The sequence below is a fragment of the Fringilla coelebs genome (genome assembly GCF_963513975.1).
Source record: "Fringilla coelebs genome assembly, chromosome: 4".
In the NCBI taxonomy this organism is placed as follows: Eukaryota; Metazoa; Chordata; class Aves; order Passeriformes; family Fringillidae; genus Fringilla; species Fringilla coelebs.
Genome location: NC_140032.1, coordinates 20,444,505 through 20,462,420, shown reverse-complemented (window position 1 = coordinate 20,462,420; position 17,916 = coordinate 20,444,505). Strand labels below are relative to the sequence as shown.

Genomic DNA, 17,916 nt, shown 5'->3' with positions numbered 1-17,916 from the left:
CAGTGAGAGGGTCTCAACTTCTGATAAACTCATTGAAGTTTAGCAAAGCTGGAATCTTAGCTCCCTGTTGTATGTGACTCTCTCAGCTTTGCACTTGAGTATGAAAGGTGAAAGTCTCTTTGTTACCATAACAATAAAATTGACAGCTAAAATCAGAATTTTTACAGCTTTATGTCATTGAGACTTTATGCAAACATACACTTACTATGACACAGATCTCTTTTTTCTGCTGAGAAATGAGGATATCAGATGATTAGGTAGACTGTGATGCAGTGAATTTTGCCCCGGTGATGGAAAGCAGCAGAAATTGTGCACATAAATTCTTCTTCCAGTGGTTCAAAATTCAATTATACAAGCTGAAAATAGTCCCTACAACCTGTCAGAGATTCAGAAATCTGTGTCTTCCTCAGCCTTACTCTTTCACACTTGACCATTAGGCAATTTCCCACTCTCTGCACACCCAAAAGAGATATTCCTCTCTGTGCTCTTAAAATACTGCATGAGATTAACTCAGCCACAAGACACATATATGCTATTTACTCTGTAGAAGTAATGTTTTTCTAGCTCTGACCTGAGGAAAGTGCAAGGAGAAGAGATATAAATATTGTGGCCCCAAAGATCTATTGATGTTGGAGTTCTCAGTGAAACACAATTCCTCTCCTCATCCCTTTCTCACTCACTTGTGTGTTCAGTTACATTTTCTCCTGTATTGGTCCTAGGGCTCTGGCTCAGACTGACAGAGCTCAGTTTCAGATGGCAATTTCACTTTTAAAAAGGCTATTCTGGTATAACTGAGCAAAATACAGACTCAAAACTCATTTCATGCTTAGGTGACAAATAAATGCCCAACCTAAGAGGTGCTAGGAGCACTGTTAGTGAGCATAATCCTATGTGGCTGATGCCACATTACTCTTCACAAAGGAATTTGGCAGATGAGCAAGGAAATTCCAGGTACATACCCAAATACGAACATGTGAAGTTCTATAGATTTCAGAAGGCAAACTATACTGACTAGTCCATAACAGCTGTGCATAGTTCTCTCTCCAAAAATGGGTTAACTCTGCAAAGATCAGCATTAACTCCCACACAAATTTCTGCTGGAAATCTATCAGGTTGCTAGGATAGCATGCTGTGTATAAAGGCTGCTCCCTGGCTGTGTACCCTCCCCGCAGGCACATGAAGCCCTAATTATGAGGTATATATACAGAAGAGTTTCTGTGGGCTAAGGAGAAGCATCAACAAATACACTACTTCCTTTTCTCCGTGACTTACAGACCCTTTGAAGCCTTTTCCTGTTCCTCGGCTTGTGCTTGCATCATCATATAGGAGGCTGTTTCATACTTCACTTTTATTATTCTGACCCAGAATAACTCCTAATCTTTTACTGTTACTCATTAATTTAATTTTAAAATCCAAAGTAAACAAATCCTGAACAGCAAGCAATAAACTAGAAACCGAAAGGGGATGGTACTGTGCGCTGACAGCAGGACTGCCCTTGTCCCATTTCATTACCAGTTAATGTGACTTTTTTCTTTGCAAAGTCATTTAAATACTACTATATGAGAAAAATAACTTTTTTTGGTTGCATTATACACCTTTATTAACTTATTTATTGATGCATTTATTTCTTTCTTTTGCCCCATCATGGGTAGCGGAGGATAGTTTCTTTCTTCAAGTTCTATTTAACTTTCTTCCCTTAGCTGTTTAAAGACTTTACCTCCTATGATCAAAAAATTCCTAATTTTTTTCTTTTTTCTATTTATAATTTCTATAATTCCAGCAGCAAGTCATAAAGGATGACTTAAGCATCCTTAAAGGCTTACCAGTATGGCTGCAGTTAAATGCAAAGAAAGGGTGACTACTCCTGGCTGCCAGGAGCTTATATGCTATTTCCATAGCTTTCCCTGATGCCCCATAATGAAAGTCATGAGACTGAGATTCTTCTGTATCACTACACTAGCACATTAATCTAATTGGCAAATACTTTGAGAACCTATATGTGCCAACATGGAGAATATTTTTAATTTCTTAAATAACCAACTTATCCTCGCACTTTTCTAGAACGTAGAAGTTAAGAAACAGACTAGAACAATCTTGGCACTGAGAAATAAAATTATAGGTGAATTTCTTAAACACCAGAAAGGCACAGAGAAATTCCCCTTTGATTTACAATATAAATCCTTCCCAAATTCACACAGGTTAAAAATGCTAGTTGTCATATTTGTTTTATATCTTAGCATCTTTGTTTTCTTTATGCTTAAGATGCCCTCAACATATATCCTCATGAGTATAGCTAAGTTGGAAGAGGAAGGTTAGAAAGATTTATAATGTTGCCAGAGCTGTCATATAGGCAACAAATAGAGAATATTTCATCATAAGGGCTGTGAAAGTATTCTGCTTACCATTTCTTTTAAAGTACATTTTTCCTTTTTTTCTTCCCCTAAAGAACAAATATCAGTGCTTTTGAAAGAAAAAGCTAAATTATTTGTAACAATTAGAACAGCTGCTTTATCTTTGTCTTGTTGGTAGAAATCACAGACAAACATAAACACTGACAGAATTAAGTATGAAACATTTGTAGAATGTGCATCAATGGGTTTCAATTTTCTTACACCTAGTTCATGTAAATCAAGTCCTCTTAGTTCTTTTCTGCTGTTTTCTTATATCTAAGTGTACACTAAAGGGGCTTCATCCCCTTATCCCTCACACACCACATTGTGTATAATACATTTAGATTTATAGGCTGGAATTCATTCCCCAAAAGACATGAAAGACAGTAAGCAAACCTTTAAGTTACATTCTGCTACTATATGTACTAGTCTGACACACATAGAAACTAGAATTATAGTATTATTTATTATACTTTAATAAAATAATTAAACAATTAATAATAATAGTATAATGATAAATACAATATTAATAACAGCAGATTTTAATTATGTACATTGATTGAACACTGCATGGCTCTCTTATTTTAACCAAATACATATTCCATGGCAGTTATGATTTTGTTAGAATTTGATTGGGTTTTGCAGTTCTTTCCTGAAGATCTTCAGCAGACACTCTTCATCAAAACCAGTGAGGGGGGGGGAAAAAGCCGCCAAAAACCTAAAGCAGCAGTTCTGGGATACAACCATATTAGATACCTGGTAATTCTCTGAACATTTAGATATATCCTAGCCCTTTTGTAGAAGCAAAACCAGGCAACAGATAGTATAGACTCAACTGCTCTATTGAGAGAGGAACTCCTCAAAGAGGAAAACTTCTCATGTTAAGAGGATGAAGCCCCTGTACGGATTAAGGACAAGAAGCAGTTCAGGATTAAATATATGAACGCATTAGAGATTGCCTGCCTTGGCAGTACTGTGAAGAGAATAGTGTTTCTAGCAATAAGGACACTAAGTAATTGAAAAGAGTCCATTAGGCAAGTCATAAATCTATAGAATATTTTATCTCCCCAAACATCCCCAAACATACAAATAATTCACTTAAAGCTTTTGTTTCTATATTAGGATAAATGTATTATACCAAAATGTAGCAATCTCTTATTTTACTCAAGTATTGGGCTTCTTCCCAGCACCTTAATTGGGAGTACAACAAAATTGTCCTCCTGCAATGTGTAGCCTCCACAATGAAGACTAGTCAAAGAATTCTAGCTTCGTGCTCACTTCGGGGCATTTACTGTCTTAGATTTTTAATTTAACACATATTAAAAATTATGTTATACGAAAATGAATGAAATAATTTGTACTTAGTTTTTAAATCTTCATTGTGTTTTGATTGGTTTTGCACCAGAGAAGAGGGTCTTTCCAGCTTCCCCTCTCAAACATGCAAGTAAATGAAATATTTATATGAAGGACCTAATTTTTTTTTCAGGTAAGTTTCTTTCAGGTAAGTTTCTTTCAGCATCCTCCATTTAAATGGTACTGTTGGCTAAATGGCAGAGCTCAGAGACCCATGATCAGTGAAGTAGAATCTGTCTGGAGACCCATAACCAGTGTTGTTCCCCAGGGATCAGTACTGTGTCCAGCCTTATTCAGCATGTTTATCAGCAACCTGGACTAAATAGGCTGTAGCCTAAGCAAGTTTGCTGATGATACAAAATGGGGGGGAGTAGCTGATACACCTGAAGGCTGTGATGCTCTTCAGCAGCACCTTGAAAGGCTGGAGGGTTGGCTGGGGAGAAACCTACTGAAGTGCAACAAAAGCAAGAGTAGGGTCCTGAACCTGGGGATAAATAATCCCAGCATGGGTTAGGGCGATGTCTACTAAAGAGCAGAGAAGAACCTGAGAGTCTTGGTGGATGACAAGGTCACTGTGAGCTGTCAATGCCATTGCAGCCAGGAGAGCCAGTCCTGAGGTACATCAGGAAGAGTGTGGCCAGCAAGTCTAGGGATAATATCCTCCCACTGTATCTGTCCTACAGGCTACATCTGAACTACTGGGCTCAATTCTGATCTCCACCGTCCAAGAAAGACAAATTGTTACTGGCAAGGGTCCAGCAGAGGCCACAAAGATGATGAAGGGTCTGGAGCATCCCTCCTATTAGAATAGACTGCAGGAACTGGGCCTGTTTAGTCTACAGAAGAGAAGACTGAGAGGGGACCTTATCAGTACACAAAAATATTTTAAAATTGCGTATCAAGACGATGGTGCCAGACTCTTTTCAGTGGTGCCAATGAAAGGACAAGAAGCAATGGTCATAAAATAAAACACAAGAAGTTCCATCTCAACAGGAGAAAGATCTGCTCTATGCTGAGGGTGACAGAGCACTGGAACAGGCTGCCCAGGGAGGTCATGGAGTCTCCCTCTCTGGAGACATTCAAAACCCACCTGGATGAGTTCCTGTGTAGCCTGCTCTAAGTGACCCTGTGATCTCTGGAGGTCACTCACAACCCTACCTATTCTGTGATTCTGCAATTCTGTAGCTGGAAACCAGTTACAAAAGACAAAAAAAAATATTCCTTTTAGAGAACTCTGTGCTGAACTTTGTTCATTATTTGTATTTTTCCACCTATCTTTGCCATTACAGTGAGCCGTCCTGTCTCAAGATATCAACTGTCTCATTCTTCTCTTTGTGATCCCTCCTTTCAGTGTTCTCTACATAGAAAAAACCAAAAATCTAAAACAGAAAAATCCCAGACTGTTTCCAATAGGTGATCTTAGCGAATGAAGAAGAAACTCTAGAGGGACAAACACAGGCAGAAGCTAGCTGCTGTTTTTTATATTTTCTTCCACATAAAACCAAACAGCAGCTAGTTTGCCCTGGGCATTTTGCTTTATACCTAGTGAAAAATACATATTCTTGTCCATTTATATTCATCAGATCTAAATCTGGAAATTGCTATCATGCTGACAAAGAACCAGAGACAGAATCCAACTCCTGTGTTGCTCCTGTGTATGATAATATGATTTCCATGACTGGAAATTTACTTGGTGCCCTTGTACAGCATGAAGATGGTATCAGTCTGCCTGAGTAAGATTAGCAATGTCCAGTTTCCAACTCTTACATGAGGGGGAGTGAACTAAACAGCTAGAAAATACCAATGTCTACAGAGAAAAGACAATATTTTCTTGTGTATAATAAGAATTAATCAAATATTTTCAGTTGCTTCTCAAGTTCAGATATTAAACCATTAAAAACCTTAATCCATTACTCTTTACAAAGCCAACAAAAATTGAAGCAGAGCACATAACTAGAATTAATTGCATTGCCTGATTTCAGGAGGAATTCTGAGATATCCACTGGAGCTCCAAAAAAGGCCTTTTTCACCATTTGGGGGACCTTATGAACTCTATTTTGCCAATACATCATTCATAAGACATTCCATAAATTTTGCAAGTCGAATCAAAACGAACAGTGAATGCTTTATGTTTTCTCCCCCTTCTATTCAGCAAGAACAACAATTTCAGCAAGTTCTGTCCTAAAAATTTTAAACATGGACCTCCGCTAGACTTGCTTTGGACCCAACCATCCCATGATAAAAGTTGTTATAAAAAATACTACAAAGATGACACAGCTCTGAAAACCAAGTTGGAATATTGGAACTTCATCCAGAATGAAGAGTGCAGCTTGCCAATCACTAACACAGTCATGGAAAGCCAGAATAGTAGCCCAGAACAAAGGATGTTTTCAGGAGCATATTTCACATTAATAAAAATCACTGGACATGGGTGATTAAAAAAAAATCACTTTCCTAATGGCTTCTTACACTAACTCTTAAATGTGACAGAAACTCAACTTTTCCATCTCTGCCTCAGATTTTACATTAGTATTTGTGTTCCTTGGGTTTGTCAGCACTCTCCTTATCAGCATGTTGACTGAAGTTTATGTTTTGCTCTAAAGGGCTTTACATGTGTATTTACTGCAGTGGTATATAAATGAATAGAACTTCAAAGTGAATGACTGAATATTAAATAAATTGAAAGCATAGTTCCAAAACACTTTAAGTGAAAAACTACTGCATTTACAAAAGTTTCAGATTTTTTTTATTCAAGGTATTTACTTTCCTACTATGATCCCAGACTCTTGCGAAGGCAAGGCTATCACTAGCCCAACAAAGAAAGCTGGAAAACTGCAAATTAGTTTGTTTTTCCTGCAAGATATTAGTGAGAGATAGGTTAAACTACATAGGACTACATCTTTCTTTTCCACCAAGTCAGGTAGTCAGAGATGACAGACCTGTACACCAGGGAACTTGAGCACAGGGAGATTCAATTTTCACCAAAAACATTCCCAGAGAAGAATAATTCCCCATGGAGAAACAGGAAAAATAGGGAACAACACAATCCCAAGAATTTGCCACTGTATGTAAAAAACACACAAGCTGAATCTAAAGAATGGAATGTTTAAGTGAGAATAATTTTTTACCAAGTGAATTACTATATTTCATTGTAGTAATTAAAAGAATAATATAACATGCAATAAAATAGTGATAAATATGGTGAAAAAAAAATAAGGGTTTATGGTTGCACAGTTCTAAAAGTCCAACCAAGCAGAGATAAAGATAAAAGCTGGTTCAAAAATGTGTGACAAAAAATGCATTAGTCACAGGGAAAAGAAAAAAAAAAAAGAAAGAAAACTCATAAGAAAACAAAGAAAGAGGTTTTAAAAAAGGGGTATCAAAAATCTGAATAAAAATTCTGATTCCAGTTAGGATTTTTGAAGATCATTTAATTCTTATGATTTATTAGTTCTTCAGCAGAACTACTGCACTGAGACACTATGGGTTTTTATTAATAGAAAATGATTAATGCCACTGCAATCAGTAACAAGGTCTTTCTCTTTCATCAGCTAGTGGTCTGGTGCTGATCAGATGATGAAATCGAGGAAAGGGAATTGGTAAACCGGCTGGAGAAAGCATTTCTAATATGATTTAGGGTAACAACAACAGAAACTGAGGAGCTTTCTCATTTTTCTTTAGTTCACTTCTGTCTGTAACAGTGTGATTTCATTTATGCCTTTAAAAAGTGTACATAAAATCCTTATCTAATACTTAGACTAACCACCTCCTCTCAAAGGAATAAATTACAGTACAATACAATTACAGTGGAAAGATAAGATCTTGGGACATTTTGTGTCCTACCCTGTATTTTTACCATGGGAAATAAACACGCTCAAATTATGAGAAATCCGTATTTTTAATCCTTTCCATGCTATGAGTCAAAATGCAGGAAAGGGTACCACATCCCTCTGTTTGTGAATGAGTGAATGGGAATTTAAAAAGACTAAAGAAGCAGCAAAACACACACAGACTCTCCCTCATTAGATTTTTTGCACAATAGTGACTACAGAGAACTATGAATGCACAGTACTATGAATAATAAAACATCTGTGAATTACATAATGTCACTAAGTACATTCCAAATGGTATGCATATATTAACCCACAAACACAGGCTGGTACTTATTTAATACAAAATCAGCAAAAGAAAAAATGGTGTTTCACAAAGGCCCTGGAAGTCCATTTTGTTATCCAATTCTCACAAATTACTCCAAGGAATGTGATGCTATTGTTACACCACAATAAGCAATTGTCACAGCAACAGCTCTCAGTGACAGGTAGCAATATCTCTGGGAAATAATCAACTTTAATAAAACAGTTTAAGAAATTTAATTACTTCTCGTATTTTAAACTGGCTGGATTCTACAAGGGAAAAAAAAAAGAATATCAGGAACTTTTATGCATATTAAGATTCCATATTTTCGCAGCATTTAATAATGCCATTGAAATGCAGAAGCAAACTTTGAGCCCATAGCACCTTCTGCCAATCAGAAAAATGTTCCTTTGTATCACTGCAGACTTCACACAGCTTGATTGGAACCCTCTGGTTCAGAAGTGCCCCAACACCACCCTGGTGATAAATCATTTTAAGATTTGCATGCTTGCTGTTAGCTTTAATACATGATGTGCTGCTTTTTCACTGCTGAAGCAAGGCTTCTTTTTAAGCAGCTGTAGTAGTCTCTTGACAGTGTAATACAGATATGGATTCATAAAGGGAAGTCAAAATTATGATTTCTCTGTTGTATATTCTTCTCAATGACTAGTTTGGAAACAGGAACATAGGACTATTGTTTTAAACACAAGTCTGAAACCCCAAGAAGGGGTTAATATTAGATTTTTTTTTTTAATCACCTTTTTCTCTGTGTCTGAAATTACCTACTCTTCCAATTAACAGAAACCCATCACTTAGTAGAAATACAAAGTATTTTATTATTCTATTGTAGGTTGATACCATTATTTGGAAGTCTTTTCTATGAAGTAGCACACTGTTTATCCTCACCTAGTCATATATAACGTCAGACAATTTGACAGTTTACCACACTAAATGCTGATTCAAACCCTCCTGAAATCACTGACTTGCATTTTCCTTTTACTTCCTTGAGTCAGAAGTCATTTAAAAGTCAAATGCTGTTCATCCCTTCACTCCAGTATGCAGCACTCCGAGTTCATCTCACAACTGCCTCCTCTGATGTTATGACCTCCATGGTAAGGTAGTGTAGGAATGGTTTATCCAGTATAAAAACTTAGGATGAGGCTCTGGGGTTTATGAAATTAACAGATGGCCTCAGCCTAAGTGTATTTAAAGGAGATTTTATTTTTTTAATGAAAATAATTTGAGATTGGGTATGTAACCAAAACTCAGGTATGTATTTGATCTTATCCCAGAAATAATTCAATATAGATCATCCAGGATACCATATGGGCTATATTCCATTCATATTTCGATTAAAAGCAGATTACAGAGTGGCTAAAGCTACTTATGATTTTTCAAGCTTACCAGTATTAATTTGAATAAGATAATAGATGAGGGAAGAATGATTGGCAACCATTCCATCCACACAAAGTACAAATCTCTTCAGCAGAATTTCAATGAATTGCAGAACTAAGTATCAAAAGATCTACTGATAATTTAATCTTCCAATTTTTTTTAAATAGTAGTACTTCAGGTAACATTATTCACTCTACTTTTTCCTAAAAATAAAGATTTGCCATATTTATATTCTGTCCTAAAGTGCAGTACTGCAAAGTATTATGAAAGTTTGGAGATGTACACTGAGATATTAGATATGTATAACGTAAAGTCTGTTGGTGTGCAAAAAATCATGAAGTTCACACAGGGAGTTGTGAATCCAGTTTCGTTCCATCCATTGATATCCATGTCTGGGGACAAGAATTCCAATTGCCTTGTCTTTCCTTGTTATGGCATGCAGGGAAGCAGCTAGTGCATCTGTACAGGCCCTGAGAGACAGATGAAAAGCCAGAGATGATACAGATGCCCAGAACCTTCCTACCTGACACCTGGCTGAATTCACACTGGTTATTGCAAGATGTGGATAACCATCTGTCCATCTGTCTGGTAGTTACACTTAAGGGTCATATTGGTTCAAAGAGTTAATCACTGGAGTAAGTAATAGGAAAGATTTTTGAAAATTCAACCCTATTTCCTACATGAACTATAATAGTCATTATAAGTCTCTCCTGGTGCAGTTCAACATGGCCAGAACACCAGAAATCCAGCAGAGTTGGTGCACTACAAGAGAAATGTTTTAGTATATTTCCAATAAATTATGCAAAAAATGAAATGGTAACATATTAAGGACAATTCTCTGCCTTTTATTTTTTCCATCATACTAATAGGAGAAAAAATTATTATTCTGACAATGGCAAAACTGAAATTATTATGCCAGACCTCATGATTCTAATTGTTTAACTTCAACATATAAAAACACTGCACAAGCACAGGTGAAGTGTTTCCCTAAATTTTATGTTAGGGCATAAATCAGCAAATTTCCATTGACACTCATGTATTATGGATAGAATTTACTTAAGCAATTCTTACCATGTACTGTAATGTAAGCTGTCCTACATGTATTTAATACATCAGACAGTCAAGGCACAGAGATCTAAGGTGGCTTCTTTCATCCCAGGATAGTAGGTCAGTGTCATTAACAAGTTCCCCAATTCCCACTTCCCAGTTCTATGTAGTAAACAGATAATTCATTTGAAATTAATGGAGCTCATGGTATAATTGCAGCCTCTACTGAAGTAGGCAATAAGACAGAAATATGTCCTGTTGTATGCATACATTACATTTAAGCAAAAATCTAAAAAGAAATATCAAGGGGATTCTAGAAAGTTAATGGACTAAATGGCAGTTCAAAAATCTTCTGCCTTGTTTCAAGACTTGCTATGTATCATCTTCTATCATTACTTACAGTAATGAATTCTGTAAAGCAGAGATTCTGATATTACTGTCTGACCTCTCATAGTTATAAATCCTATTTTTCTGAAAGTACTTTTTACATTGACATGTATTAAAATAAGCCACAAACTCAACCAAAAGTACAAAAAAAAAAAATCACCCTAAAGACATCTATTAAAATAGTATGTATTTTTCAAAAGTTATCTATCCAAAATAACTTTTCAAGTGAAATCAGAATCTGTCTGGTGCTGCTCACTGACAGTTCTAATTTCAGTGAGAATGATTAAAAGCAACGTGCAGAAGGCTGCATAGAAGTGCTCCACAACACAGTATAAAATGAAACTGTGTCACATTTAAAATCTAATGCTATATTTAAAAATTAAATTTACTTTCTAAATGGGAGATTCAAAATTTAAAAACAGTTTATTAGTAGTGCCCCTATGTCTTTACCTTTTCATTATTTTAATATTAATGCCAGAAATCAACATCATCAATGTAAGAAAAATAGAGGAAAACTAGAGGCTAGAGATTTTATTTGGTTTAGCTCCCTGCATCCATTCAAGTACTTTAGGAATGATCCAGTGTCTGTACATGAGAAAGGCACAAGCTTTGCTCAAGAGCTATAGTCAGATTAATAAAAATATTCAAACTGATCTTCCCTGAAAGATCAGAAACTGAACTCAACAGGTAGCCAACAATTATCAGCTCCTTATCTCTGCAAGATGCTCAGACTTCACATACTTTTAAGCATCTGAAAAACAAGCTGAAAATGACATGGTGTCACGGCATGACAAAAATTTTACAGCCGCATGTAACTGTACAATTTTCATTCTTCTTTCACCTTCTTTGCACTATAAACTCTTTATCATGCATAGGAAACACCTGAATAATTGCATCAGGAAGTCTACCTTTTTTATTCCACAACACTGCATATAGCTGCTTCTTTCAGGCTCCCTGGAGCTTTAATTCACAACTTTTTAATGCCGTCCACGGGGAGTGTTTCAAAATGAGGGATGGAAGCAGGATGAAGGCAACAAGAAAAACACTGAATCTTCCACAGCCTGTCTAGTTTTCTCTTTATAATGTAAGTTTCTCAGGACAAAGCTCATGTATCGTTGTGTCAGTACCAGCACTGAGTATACAATCAATGGTTTCACAATACTATTGAATACTATTGAATTAGTGTTACTTCCATGTCTTTTCTCCAATTTGATGAAAGACTTTACCCACTAACCATGTCAATATATTCATATTTCACAGTCATTAAATACTTGTATAAAAACAGATGCAGTATCTGCATTCAAAATCAATATAAAATATAAATTTAATAATAAAATTTAATAACTATAGACTATTTAAACATAAAAAATGTAACCTGCAAATTTTTTTTCTTGATTGAAGCATGGTTAAATCCAAAGCATTTTTGGACAAAAGTGCACTGAAATATATATGTATATATATAGACATATATATACATATATGTTTATAAATATATAAAACTGTCCCATATACATAGTCATGAAAATTAATATCTCTTTCAAACACTTTGGCCAGGAGGCAGTTCGTAGCTGTTAAGAAAAATAAAAAGATTTTCTCTGAAAAACAGGTCTCCCATCTTCAGTGAAATGGAAGAAATGGAAGATATTGAAGGATTTCTACAACATCATACTACTCTTTACAGACATTACTATGGTTCTCATCACTCTACCTTACAAGTAATTCACCAAAAAAAAAAGAATTAAAGAATTTTCTCTGACTGAGACAATGAAAATTACCCTTTTCACAGGTGTCACCCCAAAGAAGTGGGTACTAGCAGCAGATCTAGGAAAAGGGACTGAATTTTCTAGTTTCTAGCCCTTCAACAAGGAGTCTGATTTTCTGCCCCTCTGTGAAAATGATGCTGTGATGTCAGTAAAGTCAAATATACAAACTGTCTTCTACCATTAGATGTATGCTAAAACAAGCCAAGTGTGATGAGACATTTCTACTTAAAAGTGTTCTATGTTAACATGGAACATGAGACATTAGATGCAGAAAGATTTTGAGCTTGAACACATAAAATTCCTCTGAGATGAAATCTCTCTGTAGACTCTCAGAGACACCAAAAAAGGTTTCATCCTAAATATTAGAAAAAACTTTGGCTGAATAAAAGGGTGCCCACATATGCCTACTTCCTACTGATTGTAACACCTATGCAACTAGGTGAGATGCCAAACTTGAAAATATTCATAATTCACCTGTTAAAATTATGCCTGTATCACTGGCTACATGCTAACTCCCTTCTTGGAGGTGAAAGCTGAGACTGGCTAGACTTATCTTTACTCCCTGTGTGCCTCTACCAGTCTCACAATACAGGGCTGGAAAGCAGAGGAAAATGATCATTCTTCTACGAGTAAAAAGGAAAAGCAGATGGGGCATTTATGATATCGAACTCTGCCCACACTTCTTATGAGGTTAATTAGTTTAGATACCACTCTTATACTTGCGTTTGCTAAAATAAAATTGCTCTAGACAATAGTCAAAAAGTGATGCCTTTTTCCAGAAACAATTGTCTGCACACAGTTTCACAGTTTAAAGAAAGGTTATTTTGTGTCAAAAGCCAATTGAAAATCCTGCTTTCCTGAATAAAAAAATCTGCAAAATGTAACACAAACAGATAATTAAGCCTGATAAAATAGGCTATAGAGCATAATCAGCTTTATTAAACTCCTGTAGAATATTTTTCTCTGTCATATTTCCAATAAATAATACATAAATAAAAATAGTATTTACAGAAGTAAATAATAAAAAATTGAATTATTTTAATTAGCTTGGTTGGCAGTTGCTATTCAAAATAGTGTTACTGGGCTAGAATAAAACTGTTTAAATGTGAAAGCTAACCTGATTTGGAAGATAATTAATTTTAAACTAAATGTAGAAACAATAATGCCTTTCTTGAATTCCACCACTGAAGAATATTGAGGGCTCTGTGGTAACTGCCAGGAGTCATAACAAACCTTTTCTTTTTTCTTCCTCATTAGCACCACAAATTCCTTAGAAAGGGCAACAAACTGGTTTCCTTTGATAGATGCCATTCCTAGGAACTGCAGATCAAAGGAAAATGGCAATCTACTCAGTCTACAGGGGTATGATGAAGAATAAAATTCGATTGTGGCTTCCTGATATTTCAGGAACACATTCCAATAAAAACAAAGAGCTAAATGCTAAACAGTGAAATTGTAGGCATGTTCATGGTGAGAGAAAGGATTTAAAACATTTGCCATATTCATCATCTCTTAATGTAGATTCTGGTTAAATATTGAGAACAAAATAGAAGATGGAACAGCATTTCACATATTTATAGCTTTCCCTAAATGAAATGTCAAAAGTCAGATATAATGTCTGCAAGCACAATAGCTTAATTTTTCCCCAATGGAAAGGGAGATAATACTGAGTTTGTAAGAATGCATAATTAAGTATACATTGGAAATTTAAATATAGCTGGTGCATTTGAGAGTACAAAGCTATCTTTTACTAGCTCAGCAAAATTCAGTCTATTGAATGACTCTGAAAGAGTAAAATGAGTAACGGGTTAAAGCATGGATTGTCCAGTCTTTTTAAATGGTGAGTGGATAAATCCAAGAATCTGTTCTTATGGGTCTATATGAAGCTTGCAGGAAGAGACAGAGTTTTTTATAAGCTTGAGAAATCTCAGGTGAAGGTTTTAAATTGTTTATGAGCCTTTGCAAAAGCAATTTACTTGAATTGAATTGTATTGTTCACCCTGAGACTGAAGCGTGATCTGGGTGGTGCAAGTTTACTTAATTTAATCCTTTAGTCTAGGTTTGACAGATAGTTTAGCAAGCTGAGTACTACCTCAAAGACCATTTCTACTGCACATTTATATGTAAAATTGTTTTCAGCATCACTGAGAGCGCCTCTACAAATTGTGACAGTACACATTCACCAGAAGTAGAACCATTAAGAAGAGAAAAAAAGATCTCGTGCCATTCAGCTCCCTTTCCCACTGGTTGACATTTCATCTAATATTCCTACTAATAATTTATCCAACTTGTTTTGTAACTAGCTGAAAAAATTGCATATCACAACTTGCCTGATAGTTTTCTACTGAGATATCGTCTTCTTTAGTGCTCTTGTATAAAACAATTGAAAATAAAGTAAATAAAGTGATACTGGGAAAGGAGTGGTCTTATAACTTAGAGCTTATACAAGAAAGCTCTAGGTATAGTTGGCCTGGTCATATGAATAAGACAATTCAGATTTGTCTTTAAAAGCCTGAATTAACCAGTTCCTAAAAAATAGGAAAATGAGAGTCAGATGGATGTATTTTTTCTCTCATCCAAGCAGGACAACAGCAAACAGAAAGTAGAATGTCACTTGTCACAAATATCTTTCACTCCCTCATTCTGACATAAAAAAAGACATTATCCAACAATGAAGCAGCCGTAGGAGGCAAAGAGGAAAGAAATAGTTCATAAAAGCTATCATACCACTTGCAATTCTGAAGCTCCCAGTATCTTGCAAGTTGATATAACAGAAGAAAAAACTCTTCATTTGATCTCCCACTGTTTTGCTGCCCTTTCCTCACTGGTATTGTAGCAGGAGGCAATATAAAAGTGCTTTTAATCCATACAAGTTGCTTGACTGCTAAACTGTCTGAAATCTGAAAACTAGAGTAGTTCCACAATTATTTTCTTTTAAGGGTTCTTTCTTCACATTTGCTTCTGACCAGAAAATTAAATATAGAAGAACAAAATTGCAACAAACACAGAAGACGCAATTTTGATTTCATTTCCAGTTCAAGAATTTTATTGAAATAAAATTGCTATATTTGAGATAAGAATCTGATCAGAGGTACTTAACAATGCCTTGACATGTTCCACGTTGATATTTTTTCTAAGATAATGTCTATGTTCAGAAAAAGGCTGAAAATTTTACAAATATATTTGCATACTTAGTGTATTCATTTCTGTGAAATGTTACATCTTAAATATTTTGGTGTTTTTTTCCTTTTTTTCCTCTCATCGTTATGTAAGATTTGCAAATCTCTGAAATGTTCTCACAAAATATGGTCCATGGACTGCAGGTATTTCATACACCATTTCTAAGCATCAATTGAGCAAAAGAAAAGGGATAGAAAATGCAAAAGAAGCAACCTGTGTGCTGAATTTTTTGACAGAGATGTTGGCAACAATCTTTATTGATATTCCTAAACAATTCATTCCAATGGAAAACTGTGCTTTTCTTGATCTCTTTTGCATCTTTTTCCTTCTCATTCCTGTGCCTTAATTGTAATTTTCTTTGTTTATTTTATTAATAATTTCTTTTATGCAGAATTACTGAAGTTCCAGACTAGCAATCGAGTTTAAATAAACAATGTCCATGTAGAAAACCTGAATCAATTCAAAAATGAAAGAATTGATTTTTTTATTTTAATTTTGCTCATTGATTTTGTTCACAGAAAACAAAATCAATGTGGTAGCAGCCTACTGACTTTGAAGTTTGATAATATATCTCAGTACAATAAAGAGGTCAAAGCCCCTACTGTATCATAAATTCCTCCACTCAGAACTAATTACTCCAAATGGGCAACAGTGGCAGACTAGCAGTTTTGAAGGGATAAACACAAAGGATGAGCTAATTCAGACATAAACACATAACAATCAGGAGAGAAAAAGCATTTTTCAGCATTTTTATGCACACAGTTGAAAAGCCATACTATGAAGGCAAGTCACAACATACAGTCTTGGTATAAAATCCTGCCATTTTCTCACACAGTTACACCAGATTTACATCACAAACTTCAATGTGCTGAAGTTATGCTTTATTCCTAACAAAAAGACCTTATTGGAAAATTATTGTTCAAATATCCTCTTTTGCTGCTTCTTATGATGAAGGATATGACTAAATAAATTATTTAGTTGGAAATATTCAGCCTTTCTCTAAATCATAATCTGATATATAGAATAATATTCAAATACATATATAAAATTAATATAAAAATTGGTGTCTGTATATATATGTCTATATACATATATAAAATTGGAGTTGGCACCATAATCTTTGTTTTTATGTGATGTATATAGCTTAGTAGTGGCTGCAGATTCAGAGATTTTCTGTATATATGATTTTGATACTGGCAGTTGTACAATCCTTGATACAATTATTCTGTCTGGAGTGCTCTAGCCAAGTGAATTCAGTTGTCTTTAGCAACCAAACTGTATGTGCACCATGTGAGTGGCTGTTGATTTCCCTGTTTGCTGATAGTCATTTAGCATGTTTGGTTTCATCTTAGTATCTACCACAGATTTCTTTGAGAGCCATTTCTCTCAGCAAAATCTGAAGGCCCTATGTCATTTGACTTGAATCCTCTTCCACTCTCTCCCTCACATCCCTGAGCAGGTCAAAGATTTTCAAATACTAAGACTCTTTCTGGATTTCCAGAATTTCAGTCCTGAGGTATATTTTTTCTTTGTTTATCTAGCATATATCATCAGGGCTGGTTTTGGTTTTTTTCATCAAACCACAAATATTTCATTGATTCAAACACTGAAAATTCAACCTTGTTCACACTCATCTCCCAGTTACTAATTCGACAAATCATCTAATCAAATTTCAGTCCTTTCAAAGATGGAACAAAGAAGAGAATGGTGATGCTTTCATCCTATTCATACTCCTGAATTAGATGGTATTTGATCTTCTTCCTCCACTTACGATCAGTTCTGCTTACCAAACCTTTCTATGTACCATTTTCTTTCCTGTTTTGGATTCTTGCTTCTTTGCATTCTCCATTTAATGTCTCTTCAAATGCATCCAAAATGTAATCTGAATCTCTTGTTTCAAGCAGTTTTTATCATGCTTTATCATGTTTTGTTTTATTTTTTCTAATAGCTTTGCTTTAAAGGTCCACTTAGTTCTGCAGTAACCCTGCCCCCTGGGAATCAATGTCTTAACATAAGAGTAAAGAGAGTTCATGGATTTTGTGATCCAACGTCCCTTAGAGTTGGAGTGTCAATTCATAAATAATTCACTTACGAGCACATACATTCATTTTACATGATTCCTCAATGTGGCCAGGGTGCTGCGTAGTCTGCACTGTATCCACCTACAAAAAATACAGAAATATATGTCTGCTTACTGGGATGTGAGTAGGGTTTGGCTGACTTAATCCTCTACCATGGATCTTACTAGTGAGCAAAAAATTTCGCTT

General features: G+C 35.3%; 1 protein-coding gene across 4 annotated transcripts in view; it reads right to left on the bottom strand.

Moving 5' to 3' along the window:
* The window catches only part of PCDH7 (protocadherin 7), a 267,974-nt gene that overhangs the window by 198,700 nt on the left and 51,358 nt on the right, over positions 1-17,916 (bottom strand). For 2 of the 4 annotated variants that reach the window (XM_084205115.1, XM_084205116.1), the window contains exon 2: positions 17,752-17,811. The exons of the other annotated variants lie outside the window; for them this stretch is intronic. In XM_084205115.1, coding sequence (XP_084061241.1) covers positions 17,752-17,811 — 60 coding nt within the window. The remainder of the gene's footprint in view (positions 1-17,751; positions 17,812-17,916) is intronic. 4 annotated transcript variants of the gene reach the window in all.